Below are 24250 nucleotides of genomic sequence, written 5' to 3' on the forward strand. Positions count from 1 at the left end.
GAGAAAGATAAATACTGTAATACACTCATGTCTATTAAGGGGACAGTGTTACCTGTATTTTCCACGCAGGTACCTTATATTTAGTTGAATGTACCAGAATGCCTCCTGTAAGGTAACTTTTCTTATAGGCATGAGAAAGGAGACCTAGAGTATAATATAATCCAGTTAGAACAGGGATAGTAAGGATATCTTTAGAATATTCCACTGTTCAGAAAGGCCATTTTTCTAACATCTGTTACTTTGCCTTCAGCAACATAAAATTCAAATTCAAATTCTAGTTCCTATTATAAATCAGTTTGTTATTTATGCCTTAGAAAAAAGTCTTTATATAATAGGAAGCATAGGAGTATTACATTATTTGTTGCATGGGGGATAGTATGTTCAAGCAAGAAAAATTTGGAAGAAGACTGGCGCCAACCTTTAATAATGTCACAATATAACACACATTGTGGGGTGCAGAGAGGTAAGTGTTAATTTAACTGAACAGCAGATCTGTGGTCTCTTTTCATATTGTAAGCCTATGAATTCAGAGAACATAGAGCAGACTGAGGCAAAATTCTAAATGTGCTAAGTATTTTAGGATTCAGATATGCCAAGCAGTTGAATCTGAATTAGTTGCTGTTTTCTTCTAAAAGCCCAGTAGAAGTGAACTCTGTACTGCCTTCATCATCTCTTACACACACACACACACACACACATAACATTGGCACTGAAATGAGGCAGATCCCCTGATGACTTCTAGAGCCAGTGGCTCATACAGAGATTGAGATGGGCTGGAAGGCCTTGGTAGAAGAGATGACATTGGGATAATTTATTCCTTTGCACCTTTTCAGAGAGACAACAGTAATAGCTCACCATTTGCTAGGCCATGGTCTCACTTCTTAAATTGAATCTTAGCAACTCTGTTAGGTGGGCACTACCATGAAGCTCCATTTGCAGATGAAGAAACTGATACACAAAAAGAGTTAAAGTAACTTGCCCTGCTGTATGCAGCTCGAAAGTAGTAGAAACAGGATTGGAACTCGTTTAGGCTGGCTCATCTGGGCTCTTCGCCACGATGCTCTAAGCTAACAGAACTACATGAGCCTTTATTAGTTCTTCTTGACTAGCTCTAGTTATGTGGCTCTTTCAAAGCTGATTCCTCTCAATTTATTTGTGGCATTTCTTTGTTATAACTAATCCTAAAGGATCCTAAAAGTACCCAGCCAGGAATGGCTTGCCAACTTAAAAGATTCAGAAGGTAAGCATGTTTTTTAAAGAGTAAGTGGTTACGCAATTCTAGAAAAGAAGTATTCTTCTGGGCCCTCTGTAAACAGAATTATGAGAAGATAGGAGATTTCCTCAGCCTTCGTAATGATAGGTGTTCCTGAGAACTTAGTTTACTCTGAAAACCTGTTTAGCCACAGGATAAATTGTGCCTTTGCCTTAGGAGACTTAATGCTTTGACACGATATATTAAATATTTAGTTGTTTTCCAGAACACCCTTGTAGGATAGGTTACTATTAATAATTCAGTTTATGCAGACAATATTCTAGCCACAGAAAAAGGATGTTGATATGTCTAAGATCGCATAGCAATTCCAGAATCAGACATACCCTACCTGGAGTTTTATGCTTAGTTGGTATTGCTGTGTAGTTGCCTACTTCCAAGAAAAACCGAACTGGCAGGATTTGAATTAGATGCTAAATGCTTTGCAAGCAAGTATATAGCACAGCAGTATAGCACAGAAAAGTGCTTCCTTTTTCACTTGGGACCTTGTTATCCAAAGCATTTCATTTAAATCATGTAGTTCCTTAGGGAAAAAAAAAAAAAAAAAGAAAGAAATCCTACCTCACAAGGTTAGTCTAAGACACAAAATCTCATTTCTGCATCAGCAAAAAATAATAGTCATATGCATGGAAGATGACTTGTTACTTTTATGTATCTTTCCATTTTTCTTTCGCCAACATTTTCCTGTGTTTCTTTAATAAGGACATCATCTCCACCTCTGCTGGGAAGACAAGTGACAATTTTTCTATATAGGCAACTTTTTTTAGTTTCCCTTTGAGCTAGAGTAGACTTATACTGCAGCCCAAAGAATAGAAACTTTACTTCTTTCTGAAGTGTTTCAGTTCTCCTTCAGACAACCGGAAGGAGCAATTTAAAAAATAGGCAATTTGGCTTTTTATTATTAGCCTAGATAATTATGTAAATCACAACAGAAGGCTGAACCAGTCTGTCTTTAACTGTCAGCCTAAGGAAATTAATATTAACAGCTCTAACTTGAAAATCAAAGTGAATCCTTAAAGCATATAGCTTTTACCTGATCATTTTGGTTCTGCCTACTTGGAACAAATACTAGAGCATAAACTTCTTATTCTTTTTTATTCCCAATTCTCCCTAATCCCCTCTCCTGCCCTCCCTCTCGGAGAAGTTAGCCCCAATTTCCTGAGTTGGAGGACAAGACATTCTTAGAATGCACAAGGCTTCCTTCAAGAAGGCGTCTGGGTTTGAGGTCATGCAGGACTAATTTTAGCTTCAGGATCTTATGCACATCATATCTTATAAATTACCTATGAGGCATTTTTAAATATTGCAGACATTTAAAAAGATGAAACCAATTAAATTTTCATAATGAGAAGAGAGTGGGAGAGAAGAATCAGAGAGGCAGAGGTTGGAGGAGGAAGTCAATTGCAGAAAACACAGAATTTTACTGGGTCCCAGTGTTTAAGGTTTGTCCTTTGCCTTTGTAACATTGTTTCTCTCAGCCTGTGTCCCGGTGCAGAATGCTTTAGAGGCAAACTCACCAAAGCTGAAAGCAGAGAACAGTCACTAGGAATAATGTATGTTTGAAAATCATCAACATCATTGTCATCATTATTTTCCTTATGTCTTTAATCATCATGCTTATTTATATCCCAGTTAAGAGTTGTCGCTAGGAATTGTGATGTTCTTCATAGTCAATTTTAGTTAGTTGGGTATGTACAATTGTTTGTTGTCACTACTTTATTTTAATGCTCTTACGCGTAGCTTCCCCATACTTACCTGCACATACTCAATGGTAAAGACAGAAACTGATCCTCTACTTCTGTTCTCTCACAGAGGAATTTGAAGAAAGAATGACTGGCATTGATCATGGCATCTTTCCTGTCAGCCTTTGATGGGCACACACACACAGCCCACCACACAACCTTCCATCTCTCAAACTGTTTCTCATCGTTTCCCAAACACAAACGAGAACTGCTGTGCCTGTTGCTTCGCTCAGCACGTAATTCCTTCCTGCATACGGTGCCACCTTCTCATTTCTGCTAAAGAGGTGGCATTGACTGTTGGAAAGCCAAGAGGCTTTCTAGTAGGATAGAACTGATTGAAATCTCAGATCTACCACTTATTGCTTCACCTTACGCAAGTTACTTGATTTCACTGAGACTCAGTTTCCTTATCTGTACAGTGAAAATCAGTTATTTCACAAGGCATTTTTGAGGGGTAAGTCAAAGAAAAAATACAAAGCACTCAGGAGATCCTGGCTCCCTTTCTTGTAATTCCCTATACTGTAAGTCCTTCCTTGTAATTCCCTATCCCTGTAAGTCCTATACTACCTTTTCCTCAAAATTAGGGTTTACCTGCTCAAAGCTTATTCTCTGAAGCACCTACTTGGCACAGTATGCTACCTCATTATTGTTTGTTGTCTTGTATTTACTGTCTTCGCAAGTTGCTTGTGAGCTTCTTAAGAGGTAAAGCTCCTCTGAAACAAAAAAATTCGGTTTCTGACGTAACCTTATTAAATATGGTAGCCTCAGATGTGTGAGTGTAGAACTGGAAAATAAAAGTAACTCCTTAAGCATGCAGTTCCCTTACTGCAAACTCCATAAGTTGGGAAAGGTTATGTGTTCCTGGCACAGTAACAGAAATGGTATGAGAAGTGCTTTCCTCAATTATGAAATCTAAAAGGGAATCTTCAAATCCAGAAAGAGACTTCTTGTACTTCCATTGCTGCAGAGAGAGCTTAATTGGCTACATACATCTCTTTGGGACAATTTTCTATTAATAATGAACCTGTAGAGTATGTTTGAAGGTTCTGGTAAAGGAGGGAAGTTACTTAGATTCTCTTACTGGAGGAATTGTCCTGCGAGAGGAGAGATGTGTAGGCTTCCACTGAACATACATGGTTCATGACAGTGCACATCAAATGTAAGAGGAAGAGGAGTCCTGCTCAGCTGGCAGATCACTGGCGCATCAGACACACCAACCTAGTAACACATTCCCCTACTCAGAGAATGGCCATCAGGTGGAGCAGGGCAGTGGCTCTTTATCCATATAAACACACAAACCCTAAGAGGGTCAAGGCTCTTCAACTCAATGGCAAAACTGTAGTAAGAGGTCAGGCTCCCTGTGCATAGCAGAAAGTAACAGAGAATGCAACAATTACATTCCAGATGTGACATTTTACACTAAAGTATATCTTTACATGAGCAGAATACGTTTTCCAAAAGAATAATGCACGTCTTTGTGATGCTGCGGTCTTACACATTGATTCTCGGCCACGACCATCCCTCTTTAAGTCCTTGATTTTTAATTTATAATCCTTTTTCTTTTGATGTATCTTTCATTTGGAGGCCTCGAAAATGGATATTATATTTTGTGATTTGAGAATGGATATAATATTTCTCTGCTATAGTTCATCCATCTCCAGACTTATTCGGGTACTAATTGGTCATTTCTCGCCCTTGAAAGACAAACAGAAGAAGACTTACTTTTTTGTGATGTTTCCAACTTTCAAAGAAATATTTCACAGTCATTCATTGTAAATGCAGTGAGATCTTGGGAATTGATCTTTGTTGTCATAATTTTTCCCCCAAACACTTGGTTCTTATGCTGGCCTAGCAGGTGAAACTTGAACTTCAGTGCAAAATCTTGAGTCACAATAAAGATCTGGCTCGTGGTGCTCCAGCTCACTGATTTTTGTATGTCCTGCGGGAGAAAAACTGACACCATCATCTTTTTGCTCTTCCTGCTGCTTGAAGACCTTGAGCCTTGGGACTACCTAAGAGAGATGTTTCTAATATGCTGTCTCTGTGTCTCTTGTCATTGAGGTAATTGTCATGAGAAAACCCTGGACAACAGCCATGACAAACAGAAATATTTTGACAACTCACAGTCACTGGATGCTGCCGAAGAAGAGCCCTCTGAGACAGGAACAGAGGAGGAGCCTGTACTCTCTGTTGAGAATTCAGGGAGGGACTCAGATGCCCTTAGACTTGAAAGTAAGTTGATTTGACCTGAGCTGTGCTTCTGGGGTAAAATCAACTCTCAGGCTTTGAGTTTAGGCTTTTCTTTACTCTAAATAGTTTCCATCTTTTAACAGCCACTCATTATATTTGTAGAATCACAAGGGTGACCCTCAGGTGTGAGGTAGAAGACAGGCTAATGTGTGAAAAAGCTCTTCACACTTCTTTTCTTTCTCTTTCACCTCCATGTCTTGTTTTGCTAGGACAAATTTGATTCATTTATATACAAGTCTTTCTTCTTAATATCAGTAGTCTACTGAGCAAGCCATTGAAAAAAGGCAAGATAACTTATATTTACACTAACCCAGTAATATTTAAAGATTTGGAATAATAGACATACGTACCAGGCCCTCTCCTAAAGATCCATTCCATGACCACATTTTGAGCTATGCTGTACTGAACTGTTCTTGACATTATCAGTCAATGCATAATTGCTAAAATGAATGACTTTGTAGTACTCATCCTTCTTAACCACTTTGCTGTATTTGGATCTATGCACAACTCCCCTCTCCTTGAAACTTTTTTCTTCTCCTCTCAGCTTCTGGGGTATCACTGCTCCTGACTCTCTTCCCGTCCTTAGGACAGCTTTTTCCATTTCTTTCACTTATTCTTGACTTTGCCCCTTACTTGTTGGGTTACCCAGGATCTTGACCTTGGTCTTTTTTTCCTTATCCCTCTTTTTAACACTCTGTGTTTTATCTCTTTGTGTCTCAAATACTTTTGAGTATAACAGTGACTCCAAATCTCTCTCTTCAGCTAGCACGTGGTCTACAACACTAAAACTTATTTCCACTTTTCTAGTGGTCTCTATCTCAGTCTGCCATAGGCACTTCAAATCTCACATATCCAAAATTAGGCTTGTCCTCATTTTCACTTTATTTTACTTGAACTGCATCTAATTCCTATGTCCCTGCTGTTTGTTAATGGCATCACAACTCCCCCAGTGACCACTGTATCCAAGACCTGTTGCATCCGTTCATCTCTTCATCTATTTCCTTCTGCCACCACCTGAATTCGCACTTTCTTCATTTCTGCTTGGGCAATTGCAGTAGCTTCATAATTGAATTCCCAATATCCAGTCTTTTACTTCTGTGTGTATGGGGAGAGGGAGAGAGAGAGTGTGTGTGTGTGTTTGCGGGAGAGAGGTAATACATGTAATAGGTACAAATTTTAAAAGCAGAAGTAACCCCTATTACCAGTATATTTTGTGTCTGAAGAGTTGTTTCTAAAATCAGATCTCATCAGGTAAGTTGCCTATGTTTAAAATTTTCCATGGCTCTCTGTTATCTATAGGAAGAATCCAGTATCATAGTACAGGATACATGGCAGTTTGGCCCTTAGTTTTGTCTCCAAGTGCACCATCTACCAGTACTCTACATAGCAGGATGTATAAACCTTGCACTCCATGCCATTCTGTTGGAGCCTCCCATGTCTGCACAGGCTGGGAATGGCCCCTGCGTGCTTTTTGCTTTATATGGATGACTCTTAACACACCTCCAAGATTCAGCTTAAATGTCACCTCCTCTGTGAAGGAGTCACAAAAGTCTCCAGGCATTTAGTTGCTCCATACACTGTCTTGTTCCCACTTTTTTGTCAAGGCACATTTCAGACAGTGTGCACGCTTACATGTTTTATTTCCCATCAGACTGTGAACTTCTTATATATCATGTCCTATATAACTTCATTTTTGTGTACAGTAAATGTTCGTTAAAGTAATGAATTATGGCATTTGTCTTCCTGTGTGGGTTGGATTAGCATATTTAGCAATTACAAAATCTGTGTTTCCTTCTAAGTAGTAGTGTATATTAAAAAAAATGATGTCCAAGAGAAGCAAGCTAGGCCTTAGAGGGGAAGTTTTGACCTTCACCTTTGCAGGTTTAGAAAATTAGTTTCATCAGTTCTGTCAGAAATCATTGGGCTTTAAGAAAACTAATTTCCATTTACCATTTCAAAAGAGATGGATTCTTAAACTGGATAGGCAGTTGATTCATTTACGAGGGAGCTGCTACTCTCTAGTGCCTGGCAGCCTCTTGTGTCAGGTACCTGGTGTCAGGTACCCACACAACCAAGTGGACATCATGAGGTTGCTTGATAAACTCAGAATCACCACAAATGAAACTGAGTAATGATAAGGGGTGTTTCATTCAGTTTATACAAACTGTTCTTATTCCAATATAATACAGCTCCCTCATGACCAGGTTACTTACGACTACCAAATTAGATGTTTTTTTTCTTCTGACAATTCAGATAAAACCCAACCAGAATCTTGATATTTGTCTCATTTTCCAAATAATATACCATTGTTTGAGATAGATTGTAACCTAGTGACTAAGTTAAATTTCTTTAGTCCCGTGTTCCCCATGGAGCTCCATCCATCCCTGTACTGGAAAGGCAATATGGTTGCCTTGGCTGAGATGGGGTCTTTCCAGGTCCCTTCAGCATCATGCAGACTGTCTCTTAGGGTGGATTCCTTTACAGATTGCTGATTCAATCCATAGATAATAATGACTCTGACTGGTTTCTCTCTCAAGTAATAACTTTTCTTTGCCATATGTCAAATTCTGGGAGCACCTTCTTCTTTTCCCTAGATACAAGCAAGTCCACAGGGACAACATTCATGATATGTTAGTGTGTTCATACCAGGAGGCTTCCTGCGGTATGGTTATCAGAGTGAGAAAAACTCCACCTTTTTAATGTAAATAGTGTGCTATAATAAAAATGTGTTATAATAAAAGTCAAGTGTAGACATTAAAGAATTTTTGAAAATTCTATTTTTAAAGGAAAATTTAAAGAAATACAAATAGTTAAGCCCTTTCCAGTAACCAATAACTTATGATAATCACTCCTTTCTATGATACTTTACAATTTACAAACATATGTTCACTTCAGTAACATATATTTTACGAACTTAAGAATTATGTGTTAACCATGTGAAATAGATACTATTATCAAGCCCATCTTATAGATGAGAAAATTGAGACTCAGAGAAGTTGGGTTTCTTGCCCGAGATCATCAGTAGGTAGCAGAGCTAAAACTCATCCCATGCATTTTGCCCTTCAGCTCCAGGTTTCAGAAATAGAGGCTTTGTTGGATCAGAACTTTATTTTTTAATTAGTAAGGTTATTTTTAAAGAAAACTAACATCTGCTGTTATCATTATTTTATAAAAGCAAAGAAAATTTTAATGTCAAAAAGTACAAAGACAATCTCACAATAAAGGTCAAGTCTTTTTCAAAAAATGGACAGTCAGTGGGCGCCTGGGTGGCTCAGTGGGTTAAGCCGCTGCCTTCGGCTCAGGTCATGATCTCAGGGTCCTGGGATCGAGTCCCGCATCGGGCTCTCTGCTCAGCAGGGAGCCTGCTTCCTCCTCTCTCTCTCTCTCTGCCTGCGTCTCTGCCTACTTGTGATCTCTCTCTCTGTCAAATAAATAAATTAAAAAAAAAAAAAAAAGGACAGTCAGCAACCTTACTCCAAAAATTTGTATCTGGATGTGTGTGTGTGTTGTATGTGCATATTATAATTTTATATACATATCCTTTTTATGTTTTTCATTTTGCTAAGGATTGGTACAAATTGTGTCGCTAATTAACATATGAAAACCACTGCTTTAGTACCTCATCATCTAGTACAAAAATCCTCCCCAGTAAATCTTAGATGTAGAAGGAAGAACATAGGCTTTGTAGTTCGAGATCTTGCTACCATGTCCTTTCACCAACACCAACTAGTTGTTAAATCTTGGGCAAGTTACTTATACTTTCTGAGCTTCCCTTACTTCATTAATTTAAAAACAAACAAAATCCCTCAAGTGATTAGTATTTAAATGAAGCATTTCTTTTAGAGCCAGGTACACAGTCGGAGCTCAGTGTTCACTTCTGCACACATGGGCGTGACTCTACTGCTTCCAGATTTAGAGGCTGCTTGTGAGCCAAAGTCCTCACAAATACATACACACAGTATCTGCTCAATAAACATCTCTTGAGTTAAAGGGAACCTTGACATTTCCACAAGAGTTAGAGGAAAGATTCCCTGTATGCTTTTCTGAGTTATCTTCTTGAAAGTCCCGTTTTCTCTTGCTGTACTGACCCAGCTAAAACACCAATGGTGCAAATGAAAATTTGATGATTTGTTTTTTGTTTTGTTTTGTTTTGTTTTCTGAAAAGTCGGTTTCCCTACCTACCTTAGTCTGACTTTTCATTTAAGCCTTTTGTGCTTTGCAATTACTGGCTTTAAATATTATGCCATTGTTCACTTATGATATCTTAAGGAAGTCTACTTGACTTCAAAACCAGATCACTGCCTTTTAAAGTAAATACTAGAACTCAAGACAGAATTGCTAAAGGTCCTTTGGGGTAGAGTCTTTGTATGAAACCAAATTTGTCTAATTCCACAGTATATTCTTTTTATTTTATGAGCCAGAGGGAGATATATCTCTGTAGTATCATCCTCAGAGATAGAATGTGTCTTGCTTGCCTTCACAAACCATATTCTAGTACTCAAACCTATTAGTATTAATCATGTAAGACTTTCTGGAGATGTCTTGAGTCAAATTTTGAAGGAAGGACTTTTTTTTGCTGGTCATCTCTTCAAATGTGTGATCTTTACCTCTTTTTGCTGTCAGTCTGCTTTGTTTTGAAGGTAGAACTCACCTTTCATTTCATTCTCTGCTTTCTAAAACTCTTCTTGATAAAATCTCTCTTCCAAGATTATTAATACTGTTTCTTACCCAATAGAGTCACTTTCTTTTTTTTTTTTTTTTAAGATTTTATTTATTTATTTGGCAGAGATAGATCACAAGTAGGCAGAGGGGCAGGCAGAGAGAGAGAGAGAGAGAGGGAAGCAGGCTCCCTGCAGAGCAGAGAGCCCAATGCGGGACTCGATCCCAGGACCCTGAGATCATGACCCGAGCTGAAGGCAGCAGCTTAACCCACTGAGCCACCCAGGCGCCCCTAGAGTCGCTTTCTTTTACTCATCTTCCGGTGTCCCACTCCCTCTCTGGAGCATCCTCAATAAGTCATTGTGTGGCTTTGGCTTCTGCTCCAGGCCAGGGAGCTCAGTCTCCCTTGGTAGCTCATTCCATTTTCTGACCTTTTAGAAGTCTTCCCTTATATTGAGCTAAAATGTGACTTCTCATCTCCGGTCCTGCCCTCTGAAGCTAACGAAGTCAGTCTTGTCTCTCATTAATATCACATCTGAAGATTACTTCTCCCACCTACCCTAACCCCTATGGTTTTACTTCCTTAGCTAAATGTCCTTGTTTCCTTGAACAACTCCAGTTACGGCTCTTAGTACCTTCACCAATCTCGAAGTAATCTTTCTAAAATTAAAAAAAAAAGTCTTTCCGGGCTTCTGGGTAGCTTGGTCAGTTAAGTATGTGACTCTTGATTTCTGCTCAGGTCATGATCTCAGGGCCCCAATCTCAGGGTTGTGAGATTGAGCCCCACATCAGGCTCCACACTCAGCCTGGAGTCTGCTTGGTACTCTCTCCGTCTTTCTCTGCCCCTCCCCCCACACTCACACTCTCTCTCGCTCTCTCACTCTCTGTCAAAAAATAAAATGTTTTAAAAAAGAAGAAAAAATATTTCTAGCAAAATAATGTTTTAAGCCTGATTTGTGTGTGTGTGTGTGTACTATGTCAGCTACTGTTCCTTCCATGGGGTCCCTTTGGTTTCCTCAGTCCTTCATTTAATGTGGTTTTGGGCACTTTCATCAAGTCACATTTCTATCAGTGTGCTCTGTTTTGAAAATCCCTTAAACTTCGGTGCCCAGACTTACCAGTGAATCTCCAGGTGTGTCTCAAATATTGCAAGATTATGCAGGACTTCTTTTTCTTCTCCTTCCTCCTCCCCTTCTTCTTCTCTTTTCCTTTCTTTCTTTCTTTCTTTTTGAGGACAACCTATACGTCTCTTGGTCTCTCAACACTTCTCCTAGTTCCTGTGATTTTTTTTTTAAGATTTTATATATTTATTTATTTGAGAGAGAGTGTGTGTGCGCAAGCACAAGCAGGGGGAGGGGCAGAGGGAGAAGGAGAAGCAGGCTCCTGGCTGGGGGGGTCCTTGATCCCAGGACCTTGAAATCATGACCTGAGTTGAAGGTAGACTCTTAACCCACTGAGCCACCCAGGCACCCCTAGTCCCTGTGATTCTTGACAGACTACCTGACATGGCTCAAACCCATCTATAAGTTTTCCTAGTACCTGAGATAGGATTCATCCAAGTGAGAAAACATGAACTCATCTAAGCCTCACTGTGAGTGCTCACAATCTCTTCACTTCATAATATTTATTTTCCTTTTTCCAGTGTGAAAATGGTGCATGTTAAAGAAGATAAAATAATAGAGATACAGATCTTAGTGTATCTATTTTTAGTTTCTATTATACCATTGGTCCCACAAGTAGCAATCCTAATATTTTACTTTTTCTTCTTGCTTCAAGTGTAATGTAAAACCTTCTGTGACCCAGACCTCTCCAAATCTGAATTCTGTATTTCCAGAATTAGACAGTGCCTGGAGATATGTTCTTCCATCCATCCTAACCTAGACCATAAGCTCCATGGGTGGTTCTGTTAGGAGCCCTCAGCACATTTGTGGACATGGGCAACAAATGCTTAAATAAATTAACTAGTAAGTGTCTGAATTCCCAACATGATAAGTCCCATTGCCCTCTCCTAATTCCATAATCCTTGTACATAGCATTGTTTTCACTTTCACAGATTCTAAAACTTCATATATTCCCCGTTTCACATTAGGCTTTGAAATCTTGAAATTATCTTTGAACTTACCCTATTCTTTGTCATTTTATCCATTTAACCACCAAATTTTATTTTTGTCCACTGAAATTTCTTCATGTACCTTTTTCTCCTCCCTTTTCAGAATTCCCCTTTTGCAGTCTTCACCCTAGGCCAGCTTCTCTTTAAAGAACTGTAGAGAGATTGTTGAAATACCTTTCTAACTGGTCTCTCTCCTCCGTCTTCCTTCTCCACCTCTCAGTATGCCAGCTGGTTTACCACTCTGGCCTGCACAGGCCACATTATGGCTCTCGTCTTGTTATTCTTCTGTTTAGCAAACAGGAGGCCCCCTTTACAATGAATCTTGCTCCCGACTTTCCCAGACATCCTCAGTGTCACCCACCTTCCCTAAGTATCTTATTTGCTGATATCACCTATATGCATTCTTTGTTTTAGTTCACGTGAAACGAGCAGTGCCTTCACATACTGCCTTCCCTATGTCTACATCAGTGTGTATACATGTGGCCGTGAGAGTATATACTTTCAGGCTCCTCCCTCTTGGCCTTCCCGGGCCCTCTGCCTGTCCAAACCCTGCCTCAGGAGTCTGCCTTCCCCTAGGAAGCACGTTGTGACCACACTCAATTATGCTTTTCCTCTAGGAAAAAAAGTATCTAAATGTAATTATGCTCTGATTATTTTATGTATTATACAGTCGAACCTTGAACAATACAGGTTTGAACTGCATACGTCCACCTACGTGCCGTTTTTTTTTTATAAATACCGTATAGTACTTTATCTTCTCTTATTATGTTCTTAACAATGCATTTTAGCTTCCTTTATTATAAGAATACAGTATATAATACCTATAACATGCAAAATACATGTTAATCGACTGTTTATATTATCGGTAAGGCTTCCAGTCAGCCGGAGGCTATTAGTAGCTAAGTTTTAGGAGAAACAAAAGCTATATGTGGATTTTCAACTGTGTGGGGGTCAGTGCCCCTAACCCCCATGCTGTTGAACTGTAATTCCTCCGATTCTGTTTGTTCCCAACTATATGGCTCATAGCATGAAATAGGCACATAGTAGGTTTTAAATAAATAAAGATTAGTTTATTATTTCTAACTCATAGCACATTAATGATCTCCCCATTCCTCACCTTTATTTAATGTTGTTCTTTAGGAATTGCTTCTACCCCCACCCCTACAGTCTTTGAAAGGACTAGTGGCTGCCAGCAGCAAAAGCCTGCAGCAAGCTCCATAGTCTCTCTTGACTGGAATACCAGTTTCCGTCAATGAAAGGCCCTTTCTCTAAGAACTTTTCAGTAATGATACATATATTTCCATATGGTCTGGGCATAGGGGAGCATTAACCTTTGGAACTGGGTTTGCAGAACTCTTTGCAACTGAACAGCTTTATTTATTTAGAATAGTTGTAGTTACTGAATGGAAATAAGGTTTCCAAACACCACATCCATATGCATGCAGCTCTAACTATACCCTGGGGAATTAGTTACCTGCAGTCTACCTTTGGCCAAAAGCCACTTTTCTTTAAGCCCATACTCTTGGCTGCCGACAAATATATCAAAACGCCTTTCCTGTCTCAGGACTAGGTGCAGGAAATCCCATGGTGCCCATAGGAGAAGGAAGGACAGGAAGCTAAAATAATATGAAAAATACTTGGAACTCTGGGGCGCCTGGGTGGCTCAGTGGGTTAAGCCTCTGCCTTCGGCTCAGGTCATGATCTCAGGGTCCTGGGATAGAGCCCCGCATTGGGCTCTCTGCTCGGCGGGGAGCCTTCTTCCCCCTCCCCCTTGGCCTGTCTCTGTGCCTGCTTGTGACCTCTCTCTCTGTGTCAAATATATAAAATCTTTAAAAAAAAAAAAAAAAAAACACTTAGAACTGTGTTGCTACAAGTCAGATGGCAGATAGTTCTTCTAATTAAGTTGCTTTTTGGGGTCCCCATAGCAACCCTGTCCAGGTATTTTCCCTGAGTTAGCTACTGAAAAATTAGTAAGTCATATAGTATGCTAGACATTATGTTAAGGACATGATACTTGCTTTTAACACGTGACAACCTTAGAGTTTATAAAGTCTTGAATCACCAGCAGGACAAGGCAACGGCTGGAGCAGGAGATCCTCAAGAACCTCACAAACCAAAATATTCCCCAGTTCCATTAACTCACTCTACAACCGTGCCTCTTAAGTGTCACATACAATGTTAGACATTCAGGATATAGTAGTAAACAAGAAGATATACTATTTGCCACATAATTTAGGCAATAACCATCTTTATCTGAATATTCTAAAGAAAATGCCCTTGTAAACCCCTATTTTACTTTATGCTTATCTCAGAACTTCATTAGTGATAATGATAATAATAAGCAAAAAAAAACCAGCAGACTGGTTCAAAAAAACCTAAAAGAAATTTACTTGAAAGGACCACAGTACATTTCAAAATCACTTGTTATCAAATGAAGGAGCCTTATAGTTCTTTCAAGAAAGAATAACAGATTTCTAACGGTACTCCCAGCCCGACAACAGACCTTCCCACTTTCTGGAATAGAAAGTGGGATGGAAGAAAGAGATGCCACCAGAGCCGAGAGAGATACTCTGGGTGTAGGGATCAAAGCTTTATGTTGCCTTTAGCCTTGGTGGTCAGCCACCTTTCTCACCCCATGCCTCCTCAGAGACTAATACTGTGCATTTCTAACGTGAGTTCATACTCACTATGGTTACGGGTTTAGTCAATATGGAAGTGAGATTCCTGACCTTGGCCTTATTAGTACCATGTTTTAAATCACTGAACGAACCAGAATTACCAACTGAAGGTTATTGGGATGACTTAACTAGGATAATGTAGACTGGCATTTTCTGAGCAATCAACCCCGAGCTCTCAGGTTGTCCAGTAGATACATTACAAAAGAAGGTATTCCATTTTATTTGTTTTTGTACCCTATCTACATCCGGAAAGTATTGGAGATGACTTTCATGAACACACACTATAAGATTCAGCCATTAATTCAAAATAGCAAAAGTTAAGTAATAAAGTTTTTTTTTTTTTTTTTTTTTTTTTTAAGGAAGGAAAGCATTCTATTAAGAAACTCAGACAAATTTTTGCCCTAAATGTTCTAGTCATCTAGGCATAGAAGGGAACGTGTAAGGTTATATAACCTTTAATGTATAACAGTAGAAACACTGACTTCCCAAGAGAAAGAATTTTTCTAGGCCATTGTACTGGGAAACATCCATGGAAGTCTTTACATAAGAAACGTGAGCAACATAACAAATAATGTCTTCATAACCATTTTAGGAAAATATTACCCTACTCCATCACTATTTCTTTTACACTGGCCATTAGTGAAAATAAGAGCCTGAATGTAGAATTAGGATAATTACCCATTAAAAAGTCGTTGTTCAGATAAGGCAGTTAGACTGTATGGCCTGGACATGCAGCCATGATATTTCATTTGCTGTTTGAATATAACTTTAAGGATCTCACATATTCAATAAATAATATCATAATAAATTTCACCTTTGCCATCCGTGTCTTATATTTAAAGCAAGTGGGTCTTTTTTTTTTTCAGTAGTATGTCTATAAAGTAGCCATCCCCCTGCTCACTAGTGATACAGTAATCAGTGCCTGCCTGCCACCTTGCTGCTCCTGTTGTTCTTATCCAAGTTTTTGACAAAGCTGCACAGCAAAGAGGACATTTTATTGTGCATTTTGAGGATGATGAGTGGCATTTTTATGGGTGGTTATCGAATTTGCTCCCAGCAGAGCCAGAGCTGCTCAGACAGCAAGGTCGGAGTCCCTCAAGTACTGGAGTGAGTACTACGAAATCTTTAATGATCTGCGGGCGCTCAAATTTCAGGTACAGTGGCTGAGGAGAGCAATGGTTCCGATGAGATGGAGAATTCGGATGAAACAAAAATGTCTGAAGAGATACTGGCTTTGGTGGACGAATTTCAACAGGCATGGCCCCTGGAAGGCTTTGGGGGAGCCCTGGAGATGAAAGGGCGGCGTCTGGACTTGCAGGGGATACGAGTGCTAAAGAAGGGTCCCCAGGACGGAGTGGCCAGAAGCTCTTGCTACGGAGACTGCAGAAGTGAAGATGATGAAGCCACAGAATGGGTGAGAGTTGGCCAAGTCCCTTCACACCAAACCATAGCCCAGGTCTTGGTGGGGGTGGGGGCTTCCACATTCACAGAGTGTGCTGTCTCTCTTGGGGGTGTGGCGCCACTTTACTCCACCTTCCAGTCAGCCCTCGAGTGGGCCTTGTACTGAGGAACATTTCCCTTTACTTCCGTCTGTCTCGCTAGCTCTTCCAGGAGGCAGATGAAGTGGGAGCCTGTCCAGCCTGCATGCCTGCAACCGCCCAGCTCAGACATCTTCATTTTCAGTTTCCTCTATACACCCTTCAGGGCTAAGCTATTTGTTCATTTTACTAAATGTTTTTCATTTAGACCTGTAAGAATGAAACAGAACTCTAGAATAGGACTGGTTACTCTTTTGTTTTTAGAAAAAGAGAGCTCAAGTCGGGGGTAGGGTGGGGAGGAGGCAGAAAGGGACAGGGAGGGAGGAAATCTTAAGCAGGTTCTTTGCTCAGTGTGAAATCCAGTGCAGAACTCAATCGCACAGCCCTGAGATTCTGTCAAAACACTTAACCAGCTGAGCCACCCAGGCACCCCAGCACTGGTTACCTTTTTGTTGTTGTTTCAGGGGTACAGGTCTGCGAATCAGCAGTCTTACACAACTCACGGCACTCACCATAGCACGTACCCTTCCCAGTGTCCATTACCCTGCCACCCCATCCTCCCACCACTTCTCTTCTCCAGCAACCCTTGGAGACCAAGAGTCTCTTATAGTTTGTCTCTCTCCCTGGCTTCATTTTTCCCTCCCTTCCCCTATAATCTTCTTGTCTTATTTCTCTAATTCCTCAAATCAGTGAGATCATATGATAATTATCCCTCTCTGGTAGACTTCTTTTATTTTATTTTATTTATTTATTTGACAGAGAGAGAGATCACAAGTAGGCAGAGCAGGAGTGGGGCGGGGGGGGGAAGCAGATTCCCCACTGAGCAGAGAACCTGATGCGGGGCTCAATCCCAGGACCCTGAGATCATGACCCAGGCTGAAGGCAGAGGCTCAACCCTCTGAGCCCTGGCGCCCCGACTTCTTTTACTTAGCATAGTAACCTCTAGTTCCATCCATGTTGTTGCAAATGGCAAGATTCTGGGTTTTTTGATGGCTGCATAGTATTCCATTGTGTATATCTATATACCACATCTTTATCCATTCCTCTGTTGATAGACATCTAGGCTCTTTCCGTAGTTTGGCTATGGTGGACATTGCTGCTATAAACATTGGGGTGCACGTGCCCCTTCAGATCACTACATTTGTATCTTTAGGGTAAATACCCAGTAGTATGATTGCTGGGTCGGAGGGTAGTTCTATTTTCAACTTTTTGAGGAAACTCCATTCTGTTGTCTAGAGTGGCTGCACCAGCTTGCATTCCCACCAACAGTGTAGGAGGGTTCCCCCTTCTCCGCATCCTCGCCAACACCTGTCATTTCCTGACTTGTTGATTTTAGTCATTCTGCCTAGTGTGAGGTGGTATCTCACTGTGGTTTTGATTTGTATTTCCCTGATGCTGAGTGATGTTGAGCACTTTTTCATTTGTCTCTTAGCCATTTGGATGTTTTCTTTGTAGAATTAGGACCGGTTACTCTTAAAACCCCCAATATCCACAGCCTTTACAGATTTGATAATTGCTCTAATTTGTTCCCAACATATTTCCATTTTCCAGATCACATTCCAGGTCAAACGTGTAAAGAAACCCAAAGGAGATCATAAGAAAACTCCTGGGAAAAAGGTAGAACAGAATCAAGCAGAAAATGTACATCGTTACCAAGCAAACTTGGAGATCACTGGCCCAAAGGTGGCATCTCCTGGGCCACAAGGTAAATTTGAATGTTTAATATGCCAGTTTCTTTTTTCAGATTGCAGTGTCTCATTTCTTACTAAGGATGTGTTTGTGACTTGAAGGAGATCAGATGAGAGGGTAATGGGGCTAAGTGAATGAGGAAACAGTCGTTGGTATAAAAAGTTTGTTTTGATATTATTTGACTTCTTTACCATTGCCTGTCGGGCTTATATTCTTATCATCTTGAGCTTGAAGTCCTATTAATTCTCGATAGTCTAGTTTAATAGGATCACATGTGTCTTATAGGATGGTTTTGAGAACTATAAGAATTATACATTTGAAGTGCTTTAAATGAACTGGCCACATAGGACTCAATAAATATTAACACTTAATATTTTATGTGTCTGATATCTCTTTAAGTATTAGATAAATGCTTTAGAACTGTGCCCAGGAAAAATGCATACACATCAGAATTTGTCATGTACTTTTAGGGTTCATAGTTGTCCTGAAGTGCTTCTTGGGACTCCAGGTTCAGGGCCATTGCCATGGGCCCAGTTGACTTTCTTTTCTAGCAATGAAATAGTGGTGATCAAATTTCTTTTATAAAGAATTTTTTTTAAAGGATATTTTCACTATTCTAGACTTCAAAAATTAACTTCATGAAAAGATGTCTTATTTAATTTGGTATACTTAAAGCTGAAAGCAGGAGGCACATAATAAAATATAAAGAATGGGGTCAGTTTGGCTAAATCCCAGAGTGAACTGTTACTTAGAAAATACAAAGGACACCAAAAAGGACATTTTGTCATGACTGGAGTTGACAGCATGTAGTAGCTGTACTATTTAAGGGTGGCATCGTGTGTTAACAAGCTACAGAAAGAAAGCAGCACTTCCTTTACTAGGTCTGTCTTCTGTAGCAAGGGAAAGGGTGTTCAAAATGTAAAACATCATTATGGAAATGAAAATTCCATTAAATAGTAAATGTAATAAAATCATAAAAGTAGAAAATTTAGATGAATATTTATATACTTTTCCAATGGGAAAAGACTTTCTAAGGCAGAGAGAAAAAGAAAAAAATAATGATGGCATCAGAAGACACCATAAAGTAGGCAGAGGACTGAAACAAAGTATTTTTGCAGAATATTTATATTTTTACAGACTCGGTGATAAGCACAAAGTATCAGTATCATTTAAAGAACACCTACAGGGGCTACAGGGCAGCCTGGCTGGCTTAAGTCAGTTGAGTACCTGATGTCAGCTCAAGTCATGATCTCAGGGTCCTGGGATCGAGCCCCCCCTGAGGCTCCCTGATCAGTGAGGAGTCTGCTTCTCCCACTCCCGCTGCCCCTCCCTGCATGTGTGCTCTTCTCTCTTTCTCTCTCTCATATAAACAGATAAAATCTTTTAAAAAAATAAAATAACACCTACAAATCAGTATGAAAACACAGCATTTCAGTGAGTTGTGTGCAAGTACAGAGACAGTTCCCCAAATAACACACATACAGTTGGTCACTGAACATGTGATGAAATGTTCAGCCTCACTAGCAATCAAAGAGACATAAACACAAACAGCGACATGCCATCTTTGCTCCTCAAACTGTCTTTAAACGTGTAATACACAGAATAAATGAGATCAATTAGGGGATCATTTGACCATATAGATCAGAAAATTTAAAAATAAACCAATAATTTTACTTCCAATAATTTACCCTAAGTAAATCATTTTATAGATGCCAAAGACAGAAGTGGCAAGATTGATCATGGGGCCGCTTATCATAATAAAAAAATTATAAACCACCTAAATGCTGGTAATTGCTCAAATAAATTACAGAACGTCCATGCCATGTACTGTGCAGCCAAGATGCTTGTAATCTAGTAAGTGAACCAAAGTGGTTTATAAAATAGCAGGTAGAACACTTCAATTTTTGTAAGGTAGTAGATATACTGTATTATGACTACACTTATTCACATTTCTTTATCTGCAACTGAGGTGTATCTTACAGCTGATGATATTTTAAATAATAATTGGCTGTGTTTTTCTTTCTTATACCATATAAAATAATGTTTATGACCTCTTAGATTTGATAAAAGAAGCTAAAATAAACAAGTATGTAGAAACAAGTATAGAAGAGAATATACCAAAGTATAAGTGGTCATTTCTGGGTACTGATAGAGATATGGGTAATTTTTAATTTTCTTCTACATGCTTTTCCATTTTCTAAATATTTTATAATAAGCCTATTTTATAATATCGTTTTTACAAATAAAAAACTAAAACTTTCTTGTAAAAGTGAAAATTAAAGCTTGGTGTGGTTGAGATGACAGGAAAGCACTTAAGTGGTTTTAAATGTATTCAACTGGGTGGGCCCACATAGGGCATTGAGTGTACTTGGCCAAAGACATCAGGGAACCTGCTTACTCTCAGTAACATGAAAAGTCCTAAGGCTTGGAAGAGATGACAGGTAGCCAGAGAGGTACAGTATCCTGGGTTTTCAAATAAATCTGGATTCTCTTCACTACTTGGAGAGAAGGTTCATGGTAAATCCTGACAAAGTTTGGGGTTTTTTTGTTTTTTGTTTTTTGTTTTTGTTTTTGTTTTTTAAGATTTTACTTATTTATTTGACAGAGATCACAAATAGGCAGAGAGGCAGGCAGAGAGAAGGGAGGAAGCAGGCTCCCCGCTGAGCAGAGAGCCCGATGCCGGGCTCGATCCCAGGACCCTGGGATCATGACCTGAACTGAAGGCAGAGGCTTTAACCTACTGAGCCACCCAGGTGCCCCAATCCTGACAAAGTTTTAAAGCAAATCCTAAAACAGATAGTTTGTGAGGCCATGGGGAAGAGTGGAGATCAATGGGGGCCACTGTAAATTTACTAAGAACTAGTAAAACTAATAATGCATAACTAATTTCACTTCCTTTTTTGAAGAGAGCTACCAGACTGGAAGACCAGGGAAGTGCTGTAAATACAATGTAACTAGATTTCAGCAAAGCATTTAACAAAGTCTTAGGGGGCACCTAGGTGGCTTAGTCGTTAAGTGTCTACCTTTGGCTCAGGTCATGGTCCCAGAGTCCTGGGATTGAGCCCCACATAGGCTCCCTGCTCAGTGGAAAGCCTGCTTCTCCCTCTCCCTCTGCCTTTCCCACTGTTTGTGCTCCCTCTCTTGCTGTCTCTCTGTCAAATAAATAAAATCTTAAAAAAAATAAGTAAATAAATAAATAGAGTCTATGAGGATATTCCAGTGAACAAGATGGGGAAATGTGAGCTAAGAGGCTCCCCATTGCCTATAGAATGAAGTCCAAACCTCCTCGTGTGGTGTACAAGCATCCAGCCTGTCTGTCCTTCACGCTGTTATTTTTCTGAACCAACCATGCTCTTATTTTACCCCCTTACCTTTGCATATGCTGCCCCCTCTGCCTGGCCTGCTCTCCTGCCACATCAGCAGCGCTAAAATATCACTCATCCTTACACTTCCGATGCCATGTGCCTTCCCTTCCTTGATACCTTCAGGCAGAATTAGTTGCTCTCACCTCTGTGCCGTTGTTCCTGTACTTTCACTCTGGCAGTCATCCTTTCGTATCCTAGGATTTGTTCATGTTTACCTTCCTCCCTAGACTGTGAACTCAGAGGCAGGCCCCTTCTGTATTATTCCCCTGACTATTCCTAGTGCCTCAACACAGTTCCCATTTCTTTATGATAGATGCTCAATAAATGCTTTTCAAGTGAATTTCTTAAACATTACAGAAATAAAATAAGCTTTATTGTGAAACTTACGGTTTAATTCTTTTAGTTATTCATTTAAACACAGTTCGTTTGAAACTCTTCCAAACTGTTCCATTTTACTTACATCTAGAGCCCTGCTTATACCTCAGTTTTCTGTTATTGGCAAATTCCCACATTATAAGAAAAAGTTACACAGATGCAAAGTTCTCCTTCCTGTCCATTCATTCTATTGTAAGTCTTCCAGAAGTCCCTCATTCCAGACAAGACTTAGTTGGGGACTCAGTCTAAGTCAAGGGCCTGTACACAAAAGGTAGTACTTGTGAAGGGTGTCAATTAACAGAGCTTTAAAAGCCCAGTATAGCTTTAAATAGCACGCTGATTGGAAGCATACATGTTGGACTCAGACCGATCTGGATCTGGATCCGAGCTCTGCTGTCCATTAGCCAGGTAACCTTGGGCAAGTCACCTGATCTCTCTGTGCCTCCATTTTCCCACCTGAGAAATGAGCTGTGGATATAAGGCACTTAGCACAGGACCTGAACACACAGTAAGTGCTCTGGAAATAAAAGATAACCCATCATTATCACTGTTATTCCCCATCTGCTGCTTTTCTGTGCAGCAGTGGTTCTCTACCAGGAGTGATTTTGTCTTCCCAGGGCACATTTTGATTGTCCCATCTGTGGGTGTGTGGCAGAGGGGGAATGAGGGGTGCTACTGGTTCTATAGGGTAGAAGCCAGGGATGCTCCTAGACATCCTCCAGTGTACAGGACAGCCCCACACAAAGCACTCCCCAGCCACAGTCCTGCGAGAATGGGAAACCATGCTTTAACCGTACATGCTCCTCCTAAGTTGGAGCTGTCTTTATAAAATCAAGATATAGAGGGGTAAAAATGAAACTTGGTAAGATGTTAACATCGAAGAATATCTTAGCTCTTATCTTCCGTTGATCAGTCTTAAATCCAGTGGACTCATTTATTTTTACTTCATCATCTGTCTTTGAGCCCGAGACTTCACTCAGATAATCTTATTCCCTTTGCTGTGAATGACAAGATTCTAATTCTCTAGATAGTAAAAATCCTAAAGACTAGAAGAATGACAGGCACCTCCAAACATGCCAGCCTGGGTTAAGTAAGACACTGTGGGTTCTGTTCCTTTGCAGTCATGTGCATTGATGTCATACTTTCCTTCTAGGAAAAAAGCGTGACTACCAGAGTCTGGGATGGCCCAGCCCAGATGAGTGCCTCAAACTCCGCTGGGTAGAGCTGACTGCCATCGTGAGTACCTGGCTTGCAGTTTCTTCAAAAAACATTGAGTGAGTATCTTAAACCCCTCGCTCCTTTGTGGTATTTATGTACCAGTGAACCTCTTGGGCCTCTCTTGACTTCAGGGATGCCCTTCTTTGTCAGCAGCTATTAGAGGAGTTGTCCTTTTTAGGCTTAGAGTTTCTGAGGATGACCATTGCTGACCACAGGCCACAGGTGGACACAGTCCATTGTACTGAAGCAGTGAATGTGCCCTCCCTTCTTAGGGCCTTCCCCCACACTTTGTAAGGTCTGCAGAAGTATGGAACTTACTTAGTTTGAGTTAAAGACTGGATCCCTCTTTATGGAAAAACCTGTGTTTCTGACATTGTGTACTTAAAAAGGGAGCCAGAGCATATCTAGATTTACAAACACCTACCAAGACACAGGCTGAGCCAAGCTGCCCCTCCGGTAACTGAGCTTTCCTCCTTGGATACTCATTCTCTTTTGCTGGCTCCTTCTCTGCCCTTTAAATGTTGGTGTTCCCCAAGATTTACCTCTAAGCCTTCTTACCTTAGAATCACTCCGAGTCAGACTGATGTACTCCCAGAACTTCAGTCACCCCCAGTATATTGACAGCTCTTAAATTTGAATCTCCATACCAGATTTTTTCTTCAAATCATCTGTCCAATTACTGACTTGGCCTCTCTGCCTGGATAGCTCTGAGACCCCTCAACCTCAGCAAAACCATACTCATTGTTTCCTTGTCCGCTCACCTTCCAAAAAATCATTGTTCTGTGTGTTTTCTGTTTCTTATTTTTAGTAGATCGCTCCAGCAGTGCTTAGGCCAGAAAACTGGAAGTCGTCCTTAATGATTCCTTTCCCTTCACCCTCAGATCTGGTCTCTTACCCATTCTAACTACTTCCACCCTCTGAGTGTTTTTCAAAGCCATTGGCTTTTCTCCATCTCCATTGCTGTCCCCATAAAGCAGATCGTCATCATCTCCACTTCGCTCCGCTCAGTAGGCGCCTAGCGGGGCCGCGTGCTTTATTGACTCTTGACTCTATTCTGCCCCTTATCCCTACAGTACTCAGACTCCTTCCTCAAATACAAGTCAAATAATTCTTAAAATGCTCTACTAACTTCTTACTGCTCTTTACCGTGGTCCACAAAGCCTTTTGTGATCTGCCGCCGTGTGTCTTTCCATCCTCGCCACCCTCCCTCCTGTCGGGCCCTTGACACTGGTGTTGCTTTGTGTGGGGTGATGTTCTCGCCACCTGCTTCCCACCTGGTTCATTCACACCCTGGGCTTGACTTAAATCTTGGTTCCTTAGGGAATCCTTCACTAGCCACTTCCTTCCTCCATCAGC

The 24250-nt window shown here is 40.3% G+C and overlaps 1 protein-coding gene across 3 annotated transcripts in view; it reads left to right on the forward strand.

The window, feature by feature from the left end:
- LOC132008448 (tetratricopeptide repeat protein 17) overlaps positions 1 to 24250 on the forward strand; it is a 118799-nt gene that overhangs the window by 70214 nt on the left and 24335 nt on the right. For 2 of the 3 annotated variants that reach the window (XM_059387073.1, XM_059387071.1), the window contains exons 17-20: positions 5074 to 5244; positions 15864 to 16123; positions 17799 to 17952; positions 22830 to 22950. In XM_059387073.1, coding sequence (XP_059243056.1) covers positions 5074 to 5244; positions 15864 to 16123; positions 17799 to 17952; positions 22830 to 22950 — 706 coding nt within the window. The remainder of the gene's footprint in view (positions 1 to 5073; positions 5245 to 15863; positions 16124 to 17798; positions 17953 to 22829; positions 22951 to 24250) is intronic. The other variant, XM_059387072.1, reaches the window with a different exon arrangement.

The sequence above is a fragment of the Mustela nigripes genome, unplaced genomic scaffold (genome assembly GCF_022355385.1).
Source record: "Mustela nigripes isolate SB6536 unplaced genomic scaffold, MUSNIG.SB6536 HiC_scaffold_148, whole genome shotgun sequence".
In the NCBI taxonomy this organism is placed as follows: domain Eukaryota; kingdom Metazoa; phylum Chordata; class Mammalia; order Carnivora; family Mustelidae; genus Mustela; species Mustela nigripes.